At 40.5% G+C, this 22,222-nt stretch overlaps 2 protein-coding genes across 2 annotated transcripts; one reads left to right on the forward strand and one right to left on the reverse strand.

Moving 5' to 3' along the window:
* The first annotated feature begins 1,378 nt into the window (after positions 1-1,378).
* ldlrad2 (low density lipoprotein receptor class A domain containing 2) lies at positions 1,379-13,685 on the forward strand. Its single transcript, XM_069142317.1, has 5 exons — positions 1,379-1,608; positions 6,200-6,685; positions 8,076-8,225; positions 8,349-8,489; positions 9,917-13,685. The coding sequence occupies exons 1-5, from the start codon at positions 1,509-1,511 to the stop codon at positions 10,219-10,221; spliced, it is 1,182 nt and encodes a 393-aa protein (XP_068998418.1). The 5' UTR covers positions 1,379-1,508; the 3' UTR covers positions 10,222-13,685.
* A 3,714-nt stretch (positions 13,686-17,399) lies between these two features.
* Positions 17,400-19,052, reverse strand: LOC138199627 (G0/G1 switch protein 2-like). Its single transcript, XM_069151765.1, has 2 exons — positions 18,943-19,052; positions 17,400-18,465 (listed from the first exon to the last, which is right to left on the reverse strand). The coding sequence occupies exon 2, from the start codon at positions 18,420-18,422 to the stop codon at positions 18,054-18,056; it is 369 nt and encodes a 122-aa protein (XP_069007866.1). The 5' UTR covers positions 18,423-18,465; positions 18,943-19,052; the 3' UTR covers positions 17,400-18,053.
* Positions 19,053-22,222: the final 3,170 nt, after the last annotated feature.

The following is a 22,222-nucleotide window of genomic DNA, read 5'->3' on the forward strand; positions in this document are numbered from 1 at the left end:
CCGGTCACCCAAAATACAAGAAGAAATGAAATGGAACTTATTTGGGACACAGTCGGTATGAAAACTGTTCTCAGTGACGTCAGTAGGTTGCCAGTGACACTTTGTGGAAACAAATATTTTCAATACTTTGAGCATCAGAAGGAATATTCCCCTCGATTCATTTCTATAGCTGTGGGGTCAGAGACCCATCTCGCTGTCCTCCAGGGTGTCTTTGTGATGAGGACATCAAGACGGTTGGTAATGTGATCACTGTCTGTTGGCTTCAATCTAAACGCTCACTTCTGAAGTTTCAAAGTAACAACATTTGATCAAAACTCCATTAGGTCTTACTTTCACTTCCATTCTAAATTTTTGCATGTTTTCATCTGTTGTTGCTTTAGTTGCGCTCAAATATGCTCTCTCAGTTTTTTTTTCCCAGAAAACAATTCAACAGATTTCCCCCCAAACCTGATTAATATTCAGCGTGAAAGCCAGTGGACCTCAGTCAACCTCAGCCTCCCATTTATCACAAATGCAAACCCTTTTCTTCTTGAAAATATCAGTCAATAAATCAGTCAGACAGAATAAAAAAAAGGAGTCTGGTAACAATCTATATTTTCTCGTGAAAATCCCCAAATTAACAACGAATGTATCCACTAACAACTAACTTGCAAGCCATTTTCATCCCAGTGTATCAAATCCTGCCGTTTTGTCACAACCTGCTGGATACAATATGCTGCTTCAGGTTGAGGCACCAAAACTCTGGTTAGGGTTACAGTTTAAGTTGAAATAAGTAATTCTAGCAATTTCATTACATGTAAGTTACTTAATGTATGTACATGAGTTTCCCAGGTAAATATTCACTGTTGTCAATCTTTCTACTCCGTTACATGACCTCTTTAAACTGGTTGGTTATGGTACTGATGCCAGTGGCTTGAACAAGATGTCAGAATTTGATGCCTGAAACTGGACTGACATGGAGAGATAGACTAGTAAATTGTTTGATCTCCTCATGGGGTTTTAGACAGTTAGACGAAATATAGGCTATTAGTTTGAAAAGTTCGAAAAAAATCTTATCACACTCATTTTTGGCTTAAATTGAACATCCTTTATTATGCTATAAATTATAATTTAAACATGTAAAGGATAGGTTCAAGATACTGATCGGAGTAGCGACATCAGCAAGGAGCACCTCAGTTCATGGAAGCTGTTTAAGTAAAGTTTTCATCAAGTTTAAGGACCTTTATTTTAAACGCAAGCCTTTTTTCTTTGGCTTGGCTACTGATTGGTTGGGTATTGTCATGGAGATGAGAGGACACGTGAACCGAGGGGAGCGAGAGGAGGTTCTGCTGGAGAAAAGGTATTTATGATGGAGAGCAGAAGTGACTGCGAGATAACCCTCACTGGTAGACTGCTTCTTTCCTCCTGTGGACACATGTGACAGGTTCATGTGAAGTTAGAGAGCCTGATGCTTCCTCTGTGAGCTGCCCGGAACGGACTCTCTGCTTTGCGCACCGTTCGGAGTCTGGATGATGGAGGTGGAGGTGGAGAGTTGCAGGCAGCGCGTGTTTAAGCTGCTGCTCCTGCTGCTCTGCTTCACGACTCTCCGCAGTTTGGCCATCGAGACGGGTAAGATTTCACAACAACCGGATACACCGACTGAGGGACCCTCACTCACTGATTAATGGGGTTTGGATTCTTTATGAGGCCCACTTGTGAGTGTGCGTAATTAATTTCCTGTGTGCTTAAAACGGATTGCTCCGAGTGTCCTGGTGTATGTTCAGGCAGAAGCAAAGAAATGCAGAATAACTCAACGTGTTATTTCGGGTTCGGCCTTCTTTGGGGTTCAAAGGAACTGATGTGTTACCGATAAATAACTTGATATCGCGGCCAGCCGTTTTTAAAACTTTGCGAGAATCTTTAATACATTTGTTGTGATTCAGATTGATTAGTTAACTCAGATTTGCACGAGTTGTACAATCAATCACACCAATTGATTGATTTGACCTCTTGGGTATGACGCGTGGCTGTAACGCATTCAGTTTTTGAGACAGAATTCCAAAACTTTTATACAAACTATCCACATTTGTTTACTACAAAAGGGACAGATTTAAACCCTTGTAAGAATCTCATGTGCCTTAAAAACTGATCTGACTGACTTTCCCTCATAAGATGTGTTTTTTTTAGACATTGGCAGGCATTACTCTGTCAATCTTTCTTTTCCACTGCCTAGATATTCTGTGAAATGGTTGTAACAATATTTTCAGATGTGTTACACCCCATGGTTCAAACAGCTGTATCAGCATAGTGGTTTGATATCAGCATTAGAGAAAATGCATTACATTTTGCTTGACAAACTACAATTTCATCTAATATAGATTTTGTGATTTTTATCTGCAAGTACCAAAAAAAATAATCTTGGTCAAAAAAAACGTACTTTCTTACTTAAATGTTTTGTTTTTTTTCTCTATAAAATCTGCAAATGCTTATTCACAGCTTTGACAATCACCATGTGAGATCAGGGAAGAAGTAGGTAAACAGAAATGATCAAATAACCCCTATCTTGCTCCTGATTGGAGGAATTTTTGGTGTTGCGACTCTCCCCATGTTATAACCATACCCGGTCTCCCCTAAAGAACCTCCACACATACATGCACAGATTATATTAACATACACTGAAAACATACATTTACACTCTCACCACATTTCAAAGTGAGGACAATAATGCACCGAATGAAACAGCTTCAGATCGAGAAATAGTCGATCAAACACTGTGAAGTCTGCATTTATGTTTGACAAACGTATTACTGTTGTGTGATGAAGCAGTTTAATACACATTGACTCAGATGATATAGCGGGTTGCCCACTAATCCTGAGATTGGCGGTTTGGTCCCCGGGTCTTCTTGTCCGATGTTTCGTTGGGCAAGGCGCTGAACTCAAGTTGCTTCCAATGGCAGGCTGGAGTGGGTGAATGGGAGGCAAATTGGAAATCCCTTTGATTGTTGAGCAAGTATTCCCACTGTATATTAATTTTCTTTATTTTTATTACATATTTCCTGCGTGATCTCTGTGTCGTTTATTGACTTTGGCGTAAAGCAGGACAGAAGTGTATAGTGATACAATGGAAGCTGAGCTGCATTGAGTCACTAGTGTTAGGATAGCACATGGATGGACAGTGAGGCTGCTGCCCTTTTCCACACAATGCTGTCGCAGAGACATTCTTACTATAGTGTGTCATTCAGGACCTCAAACCTCACCCTCTCTCTGGATTTGCTCACTGAAATGGACTCCATTTACAATGATTGTGTTTAAAAAGAGTTCAGTTTTCAGCTTGTAAAAAGGTTTACTGTGGACTTGGCGTCCTCTGGTCACCCATGTTTTTGGACCGTGTCCCCTCGAGGTTTTGTATATGCTTGGAGAGGATGAGCTGTTTCCCACCAACAGGGCTCCCGGGTTTTGAGACATTCCTGGGGGTCAGTGAAGAAGGATCTAGTTGTCTCCCAGGGAAACGGAGCTAATAAACTCCAGGGGTGGTCATAAATTTCCTCATTATTTGGCCTGTGGCCCAGAGACAGGGGGCAGTGGGTAACTGGGTGGGGGCTGCTGGAGCCAGATCTGCCCACCCATCTGCTCCTGGTCCTGCCTGTGGATGAGCTGTGAGTTGCTTCTCAAACTATCATGACAATGATAACGGAGCTGATTTAGCAGACCATGCAGGTTTACACTCAAAGCTGAAGGCTCGGCTTTGTTGGTTGCCATGACAACAAAGGTAGCATAACTTTAAGGAAGTAGTAACTTTAATGCACAACACAGTTCAAATGATAATTTTAACCCTTACCAAGTGTCTTTTGTGCCTGAACCTAACCAGCACACTGATTCAGGAAACACTCCTGTGAATCGTATTGGGTCGGAGGACTTGTCAGAAGATGCTCAATCATTCAGGCGTCTCCTTTTTCATATATTGTTTAACTCAGCCAGACTATGATGCTGCAATCAGGCCAAAATGATCCTGTTTATTCTCATTGAGCTGATTTGGTTCTTTGAAGCAGTTTGAGTATTTATTTGTTCATTATTGATGATGTTATCTTTATCGCAGTATTCCCTTATTTTGAAATAAAGGCAAAACGAGTAGACAATTAAAACTATGATGATCAATCATAAAATTGCTGATTGCACTGGGGCAGCAGATTTCATTTGATGTGCGTTGCTGTGTCGTTGGGATGTTATATTCTTCACTGGTGAGCTCTACAGTGTTGTTGTGATCCTAATTAAACTTAAGACATCACCAATAAACATGTTCAGACTAACAGTAATGGGTGAGATTCTCTCTGGTGGATGTGCAGAGGCCCTTTTAATAATAATCAAAAACCTGCTATGAAAATGAAACCTGTCTAAACATATAAAATACAAATTTGAATCACACTCTTTTGATGTAAATCTAAGAAAGCAAGTCAATTGCACCTGAAAATGAGTTCATGCAGAGAATCCTCTCTAAAATGCCTCTGTCATGATGCAGCTGTCGACCTCCAGATTCATTTTAAACCAAAGTTTAGGAACAACAACTCCACATACAGTATTTCACGAGCAAGGACCACCACCTCAATTAAGTATTAACAGAATTTATTGATTACGATATGGTGGAATGCATTGGGGCTGGGTAAGACACTGCAATTTAGGTAAGGCTTTATTGAGAATCCACTGCGGCTCTCGGGCCTCGCAGATCCCCCAAAAAAGCCTTCCTAAGAAAGCAGTGATGACTAAGCGATGCGCAGGTCTTGGAAGCCCATCAGACCATAACCATGACAAGGTGATCTGGGACTCCTGTGTTAGGGGAAGACACGGCTGGAAGGAGTGGCCAGTAAAAAAAAGTCGGGAGAAAATCCGACATGATGAAAGTGGGGGTACAAGCAGGATCAAGTGGAGACGTTGCCGGATTTTATGGCAAAGAAAGCATGGTAGGATTTGTAGCTGCAGGTTATGCGTTTGTGGCTGGCAAGGGTTTACATGTGGATGTGTTGAAATTGAATATGGGAACCACGTTGCCGATAAGGTATGTTTGCTTGTTAGAGTGGAGCCAGCAGTCCTTGTAAATGAGGTGAAGGTCGGATAACCAGAGGTGACAACTTAGAACGAATTGATTGACGAAGAGTGAACTCAGCATTTCACAGGAAACGGAAGAAGCAGAAAAAAAAAAACGTCGGTTCCTGGGCGCGCGGCAGCATTGGAGGAAGCAATTTGAGCGAAGGGTGATAATGCAGCAGGAGAAGAGACCGAGGGCACACAGAAAGATGCAGAACACGTTCGACTCAAGTATGAAGAAGTGAGTGAGAGCCACACAAGACAGCGCACGATGACATGATGGCGAGAGAGTTTTTTCTTCTTTATTATTGACGTTGACAACATGGAGGTTGTCGGAATGGATCTTTTTGGCCTTTACTCCCATGAAGGGGAAGCGATGACTACCGGATGCTTTTGTTGACGGTAAAGGATGGTGGAGGGAGTTTTGGAGAAACTGTTTTAATATGATGGCCATTTAGCGGCGAGAAATCCACCGCCGTGTAATATGTAACTTGGAAAAGCGTGAATGCTGTCATCAGTTATTCTCTTCAAAATGTCTTTTTTTTTTTATGGCTTGAGACAGTTGATTAATTTGATCCTGTATCCGTCTCTCGCAGGACAATTTGAGGCAAACACATTTACAAACATAAAAAACAGTTAAATCCCATGTTTATAAACAGCTTAAAATGCTAAATATGTTCGAGTGAAGATGAATGCTTCAATATTGCACACCCAGTCAAACAGCACAATATTAATATAATGCAATAAAAAGTCAGAAAGTGCACATCCGTGGAGGCTTTAATTCTGTGTCTGGATATGATGTCTAATTTGCTGTTTGATTCATGTATTAATACTCAAATGCATTCAGAGGTTAAGTGACTTAATTTGTAAGACTCTACATATATAGTTGATGTTCTGTCACTCAGGTAAGTGTTGGAGGTTTGAACTCTCGCTACAGCTAGGATCATTTGTTTTGTCTGATAATTTTTTTATGATAAGATATCATAACAAACAGAAGGGATACATAGACCAATAAATATGACTGTTTTATCAGCTTTCAACTGAATGTGGCAGTGGTTGTTATTATAGAGGATTTTAATAGAATCAGAAAACACTGTGTTAACATGACACCAAAAGTTGAACAGTGTTTTTTCCTTGTCAGTGAACGTGGTGGACTTCTGTGGCCAGACGATCCGAGGTGATGGCATGATCGTCAACTCACATCAGGAATCCAAGAAGTACTACTTTGTGACCATGGGGACCGACTGCCACCTCACCATGCAGGCTAGCTCTCCAAAAGACAAGGTCCAGTTCCACTTCCGCTTCTTCCTGGTCTACAGCTTGCTTAGAGTGGCCCCTCTGAGCCCCGCCCCTCTCTTCCCAGAGTCCCCTCGTGGCTCCGCCCCTCTCAACCCCAGACTGGAGCCCACCTCTGGTGAAATCCCAGGGGACCCCTGTCACGCAGGCTCATATGTTCAGTTCTACGATGGGCGGGACAGGAGCTCACCTGCCCTGGGGACTCCTCTTTGTGGCAAGAGTCCACCCCGACCTGTGCTGTCCACAGGAAACTACCTGACCCTGAGGCTGGTGACCCGGGGGACCCAGCCCAGGGTTGACTTTGTGGGGGATTTCACCTCCTTCAGACTGGGTAAGATAGAAAGGATTTTAATCATCGTTGAAAGAAAGCATCACTGACTTTTGCGAAGTAACAGGACACTAACAGCAATCTCACATGTTAAAGAAGTGCACCGTTTCTATCCAACTTCAAATCGCCTGCTTTTATAATTTGACATACCTGCCTTAGGTTTACACCAAGGTGAAAGCAGGAATGTCACACATGGTATGTTGAGTCTTAACATTTCATTTCGCATTTATGAAATAGACAACAACCAGTGCCTAGTCACAAACACTTTTATTTGTTTTATTCTAATAATAAAGCTTAACTTAAGCTTAACTTTTGAAATTACCCCGCTCATGCTCAACATGAGATTTGGGTGTTATTTATGATGCACTATTATTTTTTAGCATATTTCATTAGTGTGGGTGGGTGGCAGGCATTTGACAGGAATGGAGGATATGCAACCATGCTTATTTTCAATACGTTGCTTCATTTTAATTCAGTTAAAATCAACTTTATAGATAAAACTGGTAGTTTTATGACTGTATCTGAGGGCACATGTATTTTTTTTTACTACTAATAATTATAAATATTAATTGTTTTTGGCAAAAAAAATGACATGATTCATGTGTATTTTCTGTGTTGCCCTGTGAGATTAAATAGTAGGCAGGATTAGGTCATGTTTATCTTGATTTTGATTTAGCTCCTTTAAATATTGTGATTAGATTTCTATCAGCAGTGCATTTGTGAAGAAATAAAACAGACATGTAACTGTTTTTATGTAAGGGGGCTGATATTTTTCCTGGAAGGTACAATTTGTCATCTGGGTAGTTCAGATTATTGCTGACAGTTTCAGTTTTCTTCGCTGTGGTTACAGTCTGGAAACTCTGTTTGCATTAACAGTGGTTAAGTGCAGTGACAATGGAGTCATGGGTTGTTTTCTATGTGTAGTTGCATCAATTCTAAAGTTTTGGTGCAAATTGATGGTTAAAGCTGTTCCAATAGTTTGAAAATTAACCTCAGGTCTATGCCCAGTGGGATGCAACAACTGGAAAGGATTCCCTCTGTGGAGCATGAGCAGACCCAGATATTCATGCAGTGAATTTGGGTCTGGGGTTACCAGGCTACTGGATCCGACCCATGGGTCATTATGTGCATGTCAATACAGGCAAAAAAGCAGGAGTCTGTCACAAACGGAATTTTGCTATTTGGCTGCATGGTAATAAGGATGGCTGGATGGATGGATGCTCCATGCATACAGCTACACAATCAAAATGTAATAACACTGTTTGAAAAGCTGATGAAGAATCCTCAAAAGGCATCAGCTTCTTTTAACGCTCTTAACAATCTAATAATTTGGATGGCTAACACGAGCCTTCCTCTTTTGCACTGACTCCTTGATTGTCATCTTGCTCTTCAGGTTTCAACAAATCAGACTGCAGCAGCGAGCCCTACTTCACCTGCAGGAATGGGAAGTGTATTCCTCTCAGTCTGGTGTGTGATGACAAAGGCATTGACAACTGTGGGGATGGAAGTGACCTGGAGGAAAACCTCACCACAGGCTGCAAAGGTTAGTTAGGTGTTGGACTGATACGGGGAGGACTACTTGGGAGGATTTTGAGGATTTTAAAGTACAACAACAACATGACATTTCCTACAACTTAATAGTTGACCCAAATCTGTCCTTCATCAGCAGGTCAGCTTTTACCTCCTGAGACTGCACCACCAATAGCGACCCCGCCCCCACTCTACATGAATCCACCCACAGTGCCAATTCCGACACATATGAACTGTGGCGTGCCGGACAGCGCTCCCAGTCATGAGTCAATAACAGGTGAGTAAGCAATGTGACATAAATATGTATTAACTCAACTCAGAAAGGCAGGAAGACTTTCCTTTCTAAATCAGAATAACAGTGTGATGCACAATGCTTATACCCTGCAGTCCGTTGGTCGGTAAACAAGTTAACTAAGTGCCCATTCGGATGCAAAGTGTCCTGATGATGGGAGCGTTAAGTCGTCAGTTTCACCAAAAGACTCATAAACCAATAAACAATGATGGATTCTCACAGCAGAGGCAGCCTTTTCAGTGGTCTGTCTCTACTCCAATATCGGTGGTGCAAACAGAGGATGTCTGGACCAGCCTGTAAGCTTCTGATTACTTTCAAGAGTGAGCCAAGTCTGGCCAAAGAAAACAGCTATTCTTCTTTTCTGACAGTCTGTTCAACTGGGAGGGGGAGACAGGGTTCACATTCGCCTGCTGTGCAAATTACCAGCTGTTTTATTAGCTGAGGTGCATTTCAATGCGCCCTGCTCTGCCCACAGTTACTGTAGATGAACTGACAGACTGATTCTGTTGCAACTTGTTGGCAGCTGTTGAATTTGTTTCATTTTCTAAGAGAGCAAATACCGCGATTTTAAACAGTCAGTGAGCTCCAGGGATATAATTATGTGGGGTTATTTTATTGCACAATATTAAGTTTAAGTGCTGTTACAGGCACCCTCTAGGGAGAAGGTGCATCATTTGCACCAGAGTGGTTAGTCCGCTTTAGATGTGCTAGAAGGAAAAGTTAGTTAATGTTAACTCTGGACTTGGACCTTCTTTATCTCTGTGTTGGTGTTTTACAACAACATACTGAATCACGTACATGTAAATGTTGGATTGTTATTCATCCTTGGTGTTTATACTTTTTAAATATGCTCTGTATTTCATTGTTATACATCTCTTTTTGATAAGTGATGGTGCCAATGTTGACTCTGACTTTGTTACGCTTTGTTGGTCTTGTCCTGCTGGACTTCTGCTACTGTGGTAGTATGTAAATTCATTGACAAAAACCAAAAACAGTCATCTGATTCTGATAGAACACAACGTTGTAGCCGTGATAGTAGACGATGCCTCAAATAACGAAGTTGCTGTGAAAAGATGCGCTATGAATTCTAAAAAGTGAGTGCTTCACACACATCTTCAACTCGACAGCACAGAAGATCTATACAATCAGAAAAATCTCAACATGGGCAACCAAGATCGGTGTCACCAGTTCAGTATCTGTCAAGCTGATGCTGAGCAGCGAGTAGAATGTGAGACTTCCCTGCTGTCTGTTGCAGCTTGTGGTGGCACTGCTCACAAGGAAGACTTCAATCTCTACAAATATCAGAAATACTTTGAATGAAGTCACCAGCATTTTATAAGTGTTTTTGAAGTTGCCACATGAGATAAAAAGAACTGTGCGTATTGTGTGTGCCCCCCCCCCCCTACCTCCAGACTCTCCTGCCTCCTTGTATCTATTGCTTCTCTACATCATCCTGGCTGTGGTGGTGGGCGGGGTAGTGCTCTGCTGGTGCTGCTGGTCACCCGGCTGGTTCCTGTGGCGCGTCAGCATCTGCCGCTTCTCACCCTGCTGCAACTCGGCCTGTGCCTCCTGCCAGTTCTGTGCCCGCAGCTGCAACCACAGCAAGGAGCACCGGCTGGCAAAAGTTACCCCGCACACGCCGGTCAACGGGACGCCAACGGGCACGGCAGCAACAGCCAACAGTGCTGAGGAAAATGTCACCACAGCAGCTGTGTAGCGCAAAAGGACTGATCAGATTTGGCATACAGAGACGTGTGTAGAGTATACTGATGCTGAGCTGTGACCAGTGGTGGACATTACCAAGTATCTTTTTAGGGGAGGTTGGAGAGATGTGGTCCAGTACGCAATGCTGAACATGAGCAGAGCTGAAAGGGTCTGGTTTATGGATAAACTGGTTTATTGTGGCTTTAAATGTGATAATGCAAATGAGGAGACTACTGTTTATGTTGCTATGAGAAGGTAAAGCAGGGTACAGTTTGACTACGGATTGTATCAAAGTGTAAATGTAAATGAAAATTAGAATCACAAAGGAAACCTTTTTATTCCCAGCACAGTTCATCTGTTTTGAAGTTGTCTCTTATTCACTGTGTTTGAGAGACTTTTTTATTAAGTTTGAGAACAGACCTTGAAGAATGTGAAATTGTATGAAAAGGTTCTAGTCTTGTTTGCTCATTTAAAACAGCTGTTTTCACTCTGTCTTCGAAGTAAAAATTCAGTCATGCAGTGAAACTTTGCTTCCAGTCCACAGCTTTGACCAAAAGTATGCCGGGGACACATAGTCCCCCACCTGGTGACAACAGCTGTTCTCCCTTGGAGAAATTCCTTCAAACTTTCCACTTTCCTCCCAGCAGTCCACTGTTGTTCTTCATAAAGCCAATGTGAAAGTTTGGACACCAGAGCACAAAGTTATTCAGTAGAGCAGTCTGTGTCTTGTAGCTTCTAACATTCGATTATGGGCGTTATATAAATTTATCCAAATTACAACAAACTAACAGCTCACACAAGCTGAGTATCAAGTACATTAAACTATAAACAGTGACAGTAGCTGTGGTGGGCACATTTCTGAGACATAAAGCTGAAATATTAAGTGATACTATATCAAATACAGTCACTTTTTTATATTATACAACCACAATAAACTAGTAAAGAAAGTGATGGATATATTCTGAAATTAAAAAACTCTTTGACAAACATTCACCATCATGTGTTGAGGCCAGAATGAGGGTGTCGGCTCCTGAATGATCAAAGTCTTGGCTTTATTTCAGTCTGCTTCTGTTCTACCAGTGTGAAAAGTGAAGCTCAAAAGAAGTCGTAAAACTGACAAACTCTTGGAGAGTACCTTTAAGAGGTTTCTGTTGGAATAACTTGCTCCTCTTTTCATTTTTTTCCACCACCATGTGACTCTTAAATCAGGTCAGTTTTTCTTCCATTATATGTCTCTTAGCCATGTGAGCAGAACAACTTGATGATAGCGATGGACTGCTGTGAATTATCTCTCTGGGCCATTAACATCATATCGGGTACACACAGTCAAGTTCTCCTCAGGATGAACTGTAATATATTTGGTGATCTACTGACTTTGCTGTAGTGCCATCATCAGGTTAAAATTTGAACTTGTTCAATACATCTGTTTCTGACCACTGACCTGCAAAAAGAACCACATTCCCATCAGCCTCACTTTAGTAGCATCAGTTTTGCTTACTGAACTTAAAGCATTTAACTCAAAGACAAGCTGTACCAAAGTCTGGTCACACAGGGGCGCAAGCACGGCTGTCTGTTGTCATCAATGTCTTCTTTGACAGCAACAAAAATCATAATTCAAGAATAAATGTGTCAACTCAATGATACCCTCATAATAATGTGTTTCAGCACACGAGCAGTTTATGGGGACACTTGAACATTATACCCACGTGTGCCTTCCAAAACAATGGGCATTAATCTGCCGCTGCAGTATAACAGCCATCACTCCTCTGAAGGCCTTCTATAAAACGTAATCTGGATCCAGATTTTTTTTTTTCCCCATTCATTCTCAAGATTGTTAGTGTGGTCCAACAGTGATGTTCAGTAATAAGACCCTCCAGGTGTTCCAGTTCATCCCAGATGGGTTTGCGCAAGGAGGTAAAGAGTGGCTCTGTGGCATGGTCGCAATGAAAATGGAAAAGACCAAACACACGTGTTACTACTGACAGGGACATCATCGTATGATGTAGTGTAAATATACTGTAATTTAACTTCAGTGGAACTGAGTGGCCTGGCCAAAACCAGTAAAAACAAAACCAGGCAAAAGGACACATAATTAGGCCATGCAAACTGACAGTTTAATGATTTGTTTGGGTGAATCACTCCATTGCTTTGAAAAATAATCTACTAACAGCTTTTGCACTGATCAAAATATTGTCCTTCCAGCAGACTCCTCTGTTCTCTCCCAGGCTTCATGTACACTTCAAGTAGTACAGTAGAGTCAGTCAGCCTGTCCTCTCCTCCTTTCCCCCAGATTGATGCTCGTTGTGAAGAGTTCATGTGTCCACCAGGCAAACTTTCTTTGTGGTGTCCTCTAGATGGAGGAGCTCCATAACTCCTCGCCCATGTGTTGTGTAACCGCATCACACACAGCCCCCTGCACTGTCTTTCTAGGAATTTTGACTTGTGTCCTGGGTAAAGCATAAGGCCATATGCCTAAACAAACACTGTGCTTCTGACCCTCAGGTTGCCAGGCTGCAGCACAATGAAGTATGCCGACTTCTTTATCTGTCTCGCTTTCTGTTGAGACCGTACGGGAATACACACGTATCTGTACACCCATCAGACAACACATACACACCAACTGCAGTATACATCCACTCAACTCACACACACTCAGACATGTATGTGCATCACTCCGTGGAGAAGGTCAGCACTCCGGCGAAATGGTCCTGCCAAAAAACACTCTTCTCCCACTGGACGAAAGGATTACATTTCATGTGCATTGAGCTATTTCCTCAGATAACTTTATTGATAAATTCCACGGATACGGGCCGTTTTTATAGAATCTGGGTTTAAAGCCCTTTAATGAAAAGCTTCCTCCTTTTGTTTCTCTTTAAGCAGCTTTTAAAGTTTTTTTTAATTTTTATATCAACAGTGGATCTAATATAAAAGTCAAACTCACTCGCTGTGATGACAGAATTATCACTTTGCAGTAAATGTAAATACAAGTTTTGGAATGATTTTATTTTATTTAAAAAAGAATGTGCTATAAACATACTGAACATTTATCACTTTACATGTGGAAATCATATTTTCCCTAAGCTGTAACACAATGTAAATAATGACATGCTGCACAGCTAAAAAGGAAGATTTTCTGTCCTAAAAGGAAGAGAATATTGTGTTCTCTTTTTTTCTATTTTTGGGGATTATTCAGTTTTTATAGTGCCGTTTCTTCATGTCAATGTTAGTTTTGTATGTCCTGGATTGTCTTATTTACCACTGGATAATATAAATGTACTGCTATGTTTTAATGTCTAGATTTTGTCCACATGGTATAGCTTTCAGATTAAAGCAGAACCTTTGTGTTGTGTGACAACATAACATACTGTTTATTCACTTCACTGAACACAGTGCTTACACTGCAACAAGATCTTCAAACTAATGATGCCTTGAATGCACCATCACATTAGAAATATTAGTATTCATAATAAAATTGAGTTTGAGCAAATCTTCATCGCGCAGCTAGTAATTTTTCTTCCACTTGCCAGTGAGTTTAAACACCATTAAACGGTTCAACTGGCTATAATTAACGAGAGTGGCTTTCTGTGCCACACATGGTGCTTTTAAAGCCAAGCTCACAATTCAAACCAGGATGTAATCACGTCTCCGACGGCAGCACTGTGCAGTCTCTGTTGATCTTCATCTGACTCAGACTGCTTGGTTGACATAGGGGAGGGCTTGGCAAAGTCAGCAGCTTCACACTGTGTGTGTTGCTTCTGGTATCCACTGGCAACCTTTCAAGTCAAATCCTCGTATCTTTGAAAGAAAAAGTCTTTCCCAGCCCTTTTGTCACTTTGATTAGACTTTCTGTAATTGACCTTCTGACCCCTAGTTAAATTAATAAGTTGGGCAGTTCATAATTTTTTCAAATGTGTTGACACGAGGCAAACTTTCTGTATAGAGGTATTAATGTCTGAAAATGATGGTTAACCTTTTTAAGCAGAGAGGAAAAGCAGTTTAACTGTTTGCCCAGCTTGTTATTTGCCACAGCAACAGAGTTTACCTGACTGCATGGTCTCATACATGGTCTATGTTCACATATATCACAGCTGGAAAGGGAAGCCCTAAATTAGATCAAATCCCCTTTAAATTCTTATAAATTGAGGTTGAACTAATTATCCATCCATCCATCTATCCACGATACTGATTTTTAACAAACTGCAATGTCCTGACCTGGATATCATTGTTTAATATTATTTACCATTTACACTACATGTAAACATCCATAATGGAGTTCAAATAAATGAGAATAAAATGGACAAGAAGTATTTATTTTTTTAAAGAAAAATACATTTTAAAAAGGAAAATTAAATAAAACTAAATCAAATTAATAAAAGACCATGTCCGATAAAATCAGACATAGGTGGTAGAATATTCGAACACATTAAAACTATAATATAAAACATTAAGTAAATTAAGTAATGGCTATAAAATATTCTAATCAAAAGTCAGGCTGAATAGGTTGGTTTTAAGTTTTTGTTTGAATAAATCATCAGTTTTAGGCATTTCCAACAGATTAAAGCAAACAAAAACAAAAACGTCACCAAAAGTTTTAGTCTGGGGGGCCATTCATACATTGGATGTCTGTCAGACAAGTGAGCTGCTGCAAGAGTATAAAGTGCTTTAAAATAGATAAAAGGCTTATACAGAAATTGATAGACAGCCAATGTAAGGAATGCTGTAGTTCACAATTAGATGTGATTGACTTATATGTTTATAAGTAGCCCAGATAGGCAGCCATTACAATATTCTAACCTGCTGGATATGAATGCATGGATTAATCTTGAGAGGAGTTGGCAGTTTTGAGAGGATGAAAAGCAGATATGTTGACATATTCCACAAGTGTCTAGCCTGCTGACACAGAGTAATTCCTAGAGAATTTCATTTTGTGTCCTGTTTCTTTCTCTGAGCCTTTGAACCTACAACTAAAATTTCCGTTTTATCATGGATGAGCTATAACATGTTTTGTGACATCCAGGCAATGATATCTGAAATGCATTTGAAAAGAGTGAAAACCTCTTCTGTGTCACCAGCAAACACAGTCACATAAAGCTGTGTGTCATCTGCATAACTGTCTCCTGTGTTTCCTGCTGACACCACCAGAGGGTAAACTAAATGAATTAAAAAGTACTAGCTGAAATCGATCCTTAGGGAACCCCATAAGCTATTCTTAAATGTTTGAAGAAATTAATATCAATTGCTATGCAAAAAGATAAGGAGTAAACCAGTCAGAAAGAGTTCTGGACAGTCTAATGTAATCCCTCATTCTAATTTAAGGAGGCTCACAGTCAGCAGGTTTAAGCCCACACAGAGACCATTACTCAAACTATTCTTAGACCAAAGAGTATCGTGTTGACTCAGGGTTATGTTGGCCTCACAGTCGTGTGTTCACGTGTGAGGCGGCATTGTCCCATTGTTGCTGTGCTATCTCAATGAGCCATGCTGCTGGCTCTCTTAGCGATTCAGCTGAAATGTCCTGTGACCCTATAAAGCCTGCAGTCAGCCAACAAAACAGCAGGGCTCAGGGCAAAGAGTCAACACTAAACTGTGTCCTGCTGAGTATCTCTGGTCAACACAGACTGTGTAAGGACCCGTTAACTTATAGGCATTCCACCCAAACCTGGTACCAGCTGACCTGGTACGCAACTTCAACTCACTGAAGTAACATGAGTGGAAGTGAAGTGAAAAGTATGCAATGTTTTCCTCATAATGTACAGTACTGTGCAAAGGCTGTGGTTACTGAAGGAAAATTGAGCAGCCATGAATAGTTTTTTTTATTTATCCTTTAATAAGATAAAAATTCAGTAAAAGGATGAATGCTAAATTAAATCAATATTTGGTGTGAGCATCGTTTGCTAGTTCCAATCACTTGTGTTCAATCTTTTATTCTTTGAAAGGTTCCTATCGCGAATGCAATATTACAAAAACACCTTGAATGAATTTCCTCAAACCCGGTACACCGACCCATGGTTGCGAGCGTGATACCTCGGGAACATCTGCAGGGAATTGCTTCAGTTTTGGCCTCAATGATGAAGTGATTCAATTTTGGTGTCAAAGGTCAATGGTAACTTCACATAAGACATTTTTGATAGTTATGACAAAATTTCACACAAATATATAAGAGGATAAAGGGATGAAGTAATTATAATTTATATCCAAAAGGTCACCTTCACTGTGACATTCTAATATTCTGCAAAAACACTCTTCTGGCCATTATTCAAAGCAGTTACCCTGGAACAGAGGGGGAAATTGTGACAGTTTTCACATTCATGACAAATACTGAATTGGAGACATAACACCATCTCGAAACTGTGGTGATTGTAGAGATCATCTGTGCTGTAAGGATTAAAAGTTGTTTGGAAAGCATTCACGTTTTAGAATTTGTGCATTCTTTGCGGCAACATCAACATGACTTTGGACATATATGGATGTAAACTCCAACTTGAGTGGTTTGTGGAGGCATACAACTGCAAGGTGGTAATTCTAGTTCTTACTTCGGACTGTCCTCACTGACGGACGCACAAACCTCTTGTAAATCACCAACCGACTTGTACTGCAAGGCAGCAGGATATCACAAAAACTCCTTGATCCCAAGAAAAGAGTTAACATGTTGGTGTAGCTGCAACACAAACATCATATGTAAAAACTCACAGTATGTGCATACACGTAAAGAGATGACCTGTGGTTCTGATAGAAACTCATATATTCTATACACTTAATCTTCACTAATATGCTTAAAGCTCCGGTGATGTATACAAGTCTTTATCCATGATAAATCCTTCAGCTTTGCCATCATCCCTGCTTCAAAAAGAGCATGGCGTTATAATTGACCCTTTTTGGGTTTAAAATGTCTTCATACTCAATAACAGTATGCAGTATTGGATATACAATAAATCATTATTGTTGGTGAGGGAAACACTGCGGTAGTTTCCTGCCTCGTCACAGCTCCTGTAGACGCAGTAAAAATATCATCCAGTCAACTGGTTGATTCAAATTCTACTGGAATTCTCAAAACCAGAAACTCCTGGTCAAGCAGGTTTATTCAAACATTTAGGTGGTCCACCTTTTTTCATATCATATCAGTACGGAGTGATTCTATGTGTATTCAGTGTGTGTGATGCTTGCAAGAGTCAAACCAGGAGGAAAACTGACTTACTAAACAAGACAGATTTTATTGGTATAAAAAAAGATTGTATAATGACAGTATTTTCACATAGCAAAATATTTACAACACACCTTCCTCTCCTTTAACAGTGGGTGCAGTCGCAGTTCAGATTCATCCACTGGACAACAGGCGGCGCTACACAGCAGCTTACCGCACACGGAGAGACTTAGCACCATGGTGCCTTCAGGCACTCCTCATGAACTCCATTTTTTTTTCTTCTGGACACCAAACTTTAAAAAAAAGGTTTTGTGGGCTCATTCAGAGTTTTCATATCTTGTAACCTTGACTAGATTCATAGTAACCTACAGACTACTGTTTTAAAATAATTCTAGTGATATACACTATGGTGTAATATAGTATATGAGTAGTATATGAGTTTTACTTCTTAAATAGCCTACAACTCCACTCAGCTGTCAGTAACTTTAATATTTTCTACTTTCCACATAACCATTCCTGAGCCACCTCAGCTATACCATATACTGGAGTATCGACATGATTTCCAGGTTCCCATGAAGGGCCTATCAAGAAGTAGCAGCACAGAATAGCAGGTCAGGCACTTCTCATTCATCAGACTGGGTGTGCGTTGCAGGAGCAGCCTCTTAATAAATACCCCAAGACACTTTGGGTTGACGCTGTTGGTTTTAGGAAGCATACAGGCGGTTGGCCATGCTTCGCTGGCTGAGTCTATGAGTCTTTGAGTCAGTCACACTCTGGGTTTTGGCCCCATTTTCATGAGTGAATGGCTCCTCCTTCTCCTCCGCCTGGCCTCCCACACTGTGCTGTGTCACAGCCTCAAGAGTTCTCCGCTCCCGGGCCAACATGAGGACCATCTCTGTGTCCACTGGCTCACCAGAGAAGGGATGACACACTGTCTCGACCAACCCGATGACTGTACCCAGCACTGCAAACACAGAACCCACCAGGTAGACCTTCAGTAGGCCCCTGCTGGGTTTCTGACTCAGCATTTCTTTTGCAAACAGGATCAACTCCTGCATCCTTTCCATTTCCATCGGCTCTACTTCAGCTGAGACACAAGGTGTTTTGTGTAGACGTCTGAAAATGAACAACATTTACCAGTTTAAAGATGTGAGGCATTATTTATGAGAAACTACCAAACATTATGGGGTCCAGGTTCTCTAATGGGCACATTTCTGTTTCATTCAAAAACTCTTCAACTGTCCAATTTCATTGGATAAAGACATTGAATGTTGCAATCATCAAATGTTATCTTTACTTTGTTTGCTAGCTGCACAGCCATAACAATATAGTATTACAAAGTGACCACTTTAATTGATTTATATGATATAAAATACAATTAAATATATTGATATTTGACTTCAGGTTTTGGAAAGAATATGTAAAGAAAATTCAGTAGACACAATAATTAAATAAGTTTGTGGGCTCTGCTGCTCTGTGCTTCTTTAAAATTTACAAACATTATCTAATATCATATAAAAAATAGTATATTATCCCACTGCATTGACATAGTTTTTACCACTAATATCTTGAAAGAAAGAAACAGTATCTTACTGTGAAGTTTGTTGGTTGATCACAGGTCCACCCTCCTCACAAGTTCCAGTTTGTGGCAAGCTTTAACTAATGGAATAGTGGACTAATAGCCACCTTTACTGGAGACTGTGGTCCTTTATAGCGTCCTGTTCTCCACCCACACAGTGACGGCTGCTGGACAATCATGAAGCATGGAGGTCAGTCAAAGCAGGATCTGGGCCAAAACCTTTCACCCAGTAGTGTGTAGGCTTATTGCACAGTCAACACTGCCACTACTGTTTTTACTAATATCCCATTTAAGTGTCTGTAATTGTTAGTAGTTCAATTTGATATTTCACAGTAACATTTACAGATATTACAGTGTTTATTGCTGCTGGTTAATTTGTGAATTTATGGTATTAGATCGTTTGAGGCGGTGCTGTTGTTATTTTAGTATCATAACAAATGTACTGTTCCATACCACGAATTCACACTAAAAAACAAGCCAGTATCCCCAATTATATTGATAGACTGCAATTAGTTTGAATTAATAATAGAAATCAATTGTAGCTCATTTTCAAACGTCTCTGTCACGTAGTTGATGTATTTTGTTAGATTTTGTATCCCACAGATGTCTCCATTGTAACCCAACAACTACAGCGCATCTATGTAGGCTACATATGTGTTTGTAATTCGCGGTTGTTATATTTATTGGCAGCAGTGTTTCTAAATGTGCGTGAAAAGTGGTGAAGAGGTTTTCTTCCTTTATTTGTGTTTTGTATATTTGAGACTATACTCCCTCAACTGCCGGATTCAATCGCATCCAACTCAAGTAGAAAAAAGTCAGCTTCATTTTTCATATGATTACCTAATTTGGAAGGTTGCCTTAAAAAACCTATTGTTTTAATTATTTATGTAAGTGGGATTAAATTTGAAGGACATCCGCAAAACCTTGTCTGTGGGATTTTAGATAGGTCTGTTCATGTGATCTCTTGCGCATTGAACAGCCCTCCACCGTCACATCCCCTGTAGCGCCGTTCTGCCCATCTCAGCACAGCTGGGTTTACTTTGGGCCACAAAAATTGCAAATCTGCACAATCACAGAAAAAAAAAGTCCCTTGCACTGCAGCAAAATGCTAATGCAACTGGGTTTGCACTGCATCTGCACTGAGCCCGAAAATAGGGCCCGAAAAGCTAAAGGTAAACTTCACCCTGACATCATAATGTTCTGCAAAAACACTTTTTTGTCCATTGGTTTCACTACAACTGACACCTGACTGGTTGGCGGAGGGAAACAACCACGAGGTGGTGATTCTATAATTAAGAAACAGTCTATGACACTCTCCATACTATGAAGAATTCGTTGCTCTGTATATTTTTTTTCTCTCTCAATTCTATTATAATGATTCTTTGGGATACAATTTTATCATCGCTCCCCCCATTTCTTACAATTATTTGAAGTCAAATCATTGTATTTACATAGCACATTTAAATATAGCAAGTGCTGCACAACATCAAAACAAAATAAGCAACAAAACAAAAACAAATTAATTAAAAGCAATATGAACGAGAAAAATTCACAATTTAAGTCAAATCAAAATTAAATTGGGCCTAATCTGGAGACGCCAGAGAAAATAATTATGTTGTTAATTGAGATTTGGATACTGTTAGTGAAGTCGATGACCTGATCTGGAGGGGCAGGCTGGTGTATAGGGGTGCAAAAGGTCTGACTGGGGCTACTCATTTAAGCGCTTATCCACAAAACCCACTTACACCATGAACTCACAGTAGCCAGCTCCTCTGCCCTCAGTGTTATTAAATGAGCCGCTTAAATTGAGGCTGCACAAATCTACTAATGGGATGTCATGTGCCAGATGTATGGGAGCTGGCAGGTGTTTGCTAAGTTAACAGTCTTTATAGCTGCCCCATTTAAGTCTCCTACAAGAGAAAACATTTTCTTACTCACTTACTTACTGACTGTATGAAAGTATTTTTCATACTTTATGTATTATTAGTTTTTGTGTGTTCCAGGCACACGTGAAGAAAACAGTCAATGATGCAGACAACACAACAGTGGCTGAGGTTGTCAGTGTTATTTCAGAGAAAATACATTTGATGTAGTGTGACACATTGTTTAAGTGGATGGCTGCTCTTATTTTGGCTGAACAAAAAAGAGCGTGGCCACTGGACAGCTGGTTTACTACCTGTTACTTACTCTCCGGGTGCTAGCAGCATATCAACAACGCGCAAAACAAGTTGGCATGAACAGAAATAAGTCATGTGTGCTTTTCCGCATCTGGCAGTAAGTAAAGTATTTGTATTTGACGTGAGCCTTTATATATTCTTCTCTCTTTCAGCCAATCAAAAGCCAGCCTGCCTATATTAGTCTTTCTGGAAACGTATCATTGGGAAGGCCACATTGGAATTATTGAGTAGGACCTCAATCCAAGGATTATGTGAAGAAATTAGTATAAATAATACCAAATTATTGGTAGCGACATATGCAAACCTATATGCCGTTGCTTCAGTGGCAAGAAAAAGTCATTGAGCCCTTTTGAAGAACCTGTTTTTTTGCATTAATTGGAAAAACATATTAAAGTCTTTTTTTTAAGTTCAAGTCTTTGTCTAAGTATCTAAGATAATAACACACAATCAGTTACTGTACAATCTTTCATGTCTTCATTAAACACATCCAATAAATATTCCCTGTGTTAGTGGTAAAACTATTCAACCATGGTGTCATCAGTCACATTTTCTCAGGAGTGCTGTGCAGTGAGGAGATCTTGATGTGATGATGAGATGATGATGATGATGATGATGATGTCTGTGTGTGTGTGTGTGTGTGTGTGTGTGTGTGTGTGTGTGTGTGTGTGTGTGTGTGTGTCAATCAAAAGTTTACTTATCAGGTATTTAGTGATTATGGTTGTGTTTAGCGTTGATGTTTACCACCTTATGATATCAATAACTCCAACAAAGCAGCCTTGACTCCATCTCAGCGTGTAACTAAAGAACTCTGGCTGTCGAGACACAAGCCTGTTACCAAGAAATAAATCACAGCTACCATCCAGCGCGACAACGGGCTTGATAGTACTTGTCTGAAATAGCACGTGTAAAGTGGTCTGCGTGTGTGTGAGTATGTGTGTGTGTGTGTGCGTCAGAAGACACACCCTGTACTTGGTCTTAGTCATTCTGTCTGCGGAGAATGAAAAAGACATAAGGTGTGTGTTCAACTGGCCCTCGGGCTGCGGTTTCTTTCCACACAGGTGATGATCAGCAGGACTGGAGCACACAGCGGAGTTACCGCCACAGCCTGGCTGAGCTG

The sequence above is a fragment of the Embiotoca jacksoni genome, unplaced genomic scaffold (assembly GCF_022577435.1).
Source record: "Embiotoca jacksoni isolate LCO1_2020_lvr unplaced genomic scaffold, fEmbJac1.0.p SCAF_1, whole genome shotgun sequence".
NCBI lineage: Eukaryota > Metazoa > Chordata > Actinopteri > Embiotocidae > Embiotoca > Embiotoca jacksoni.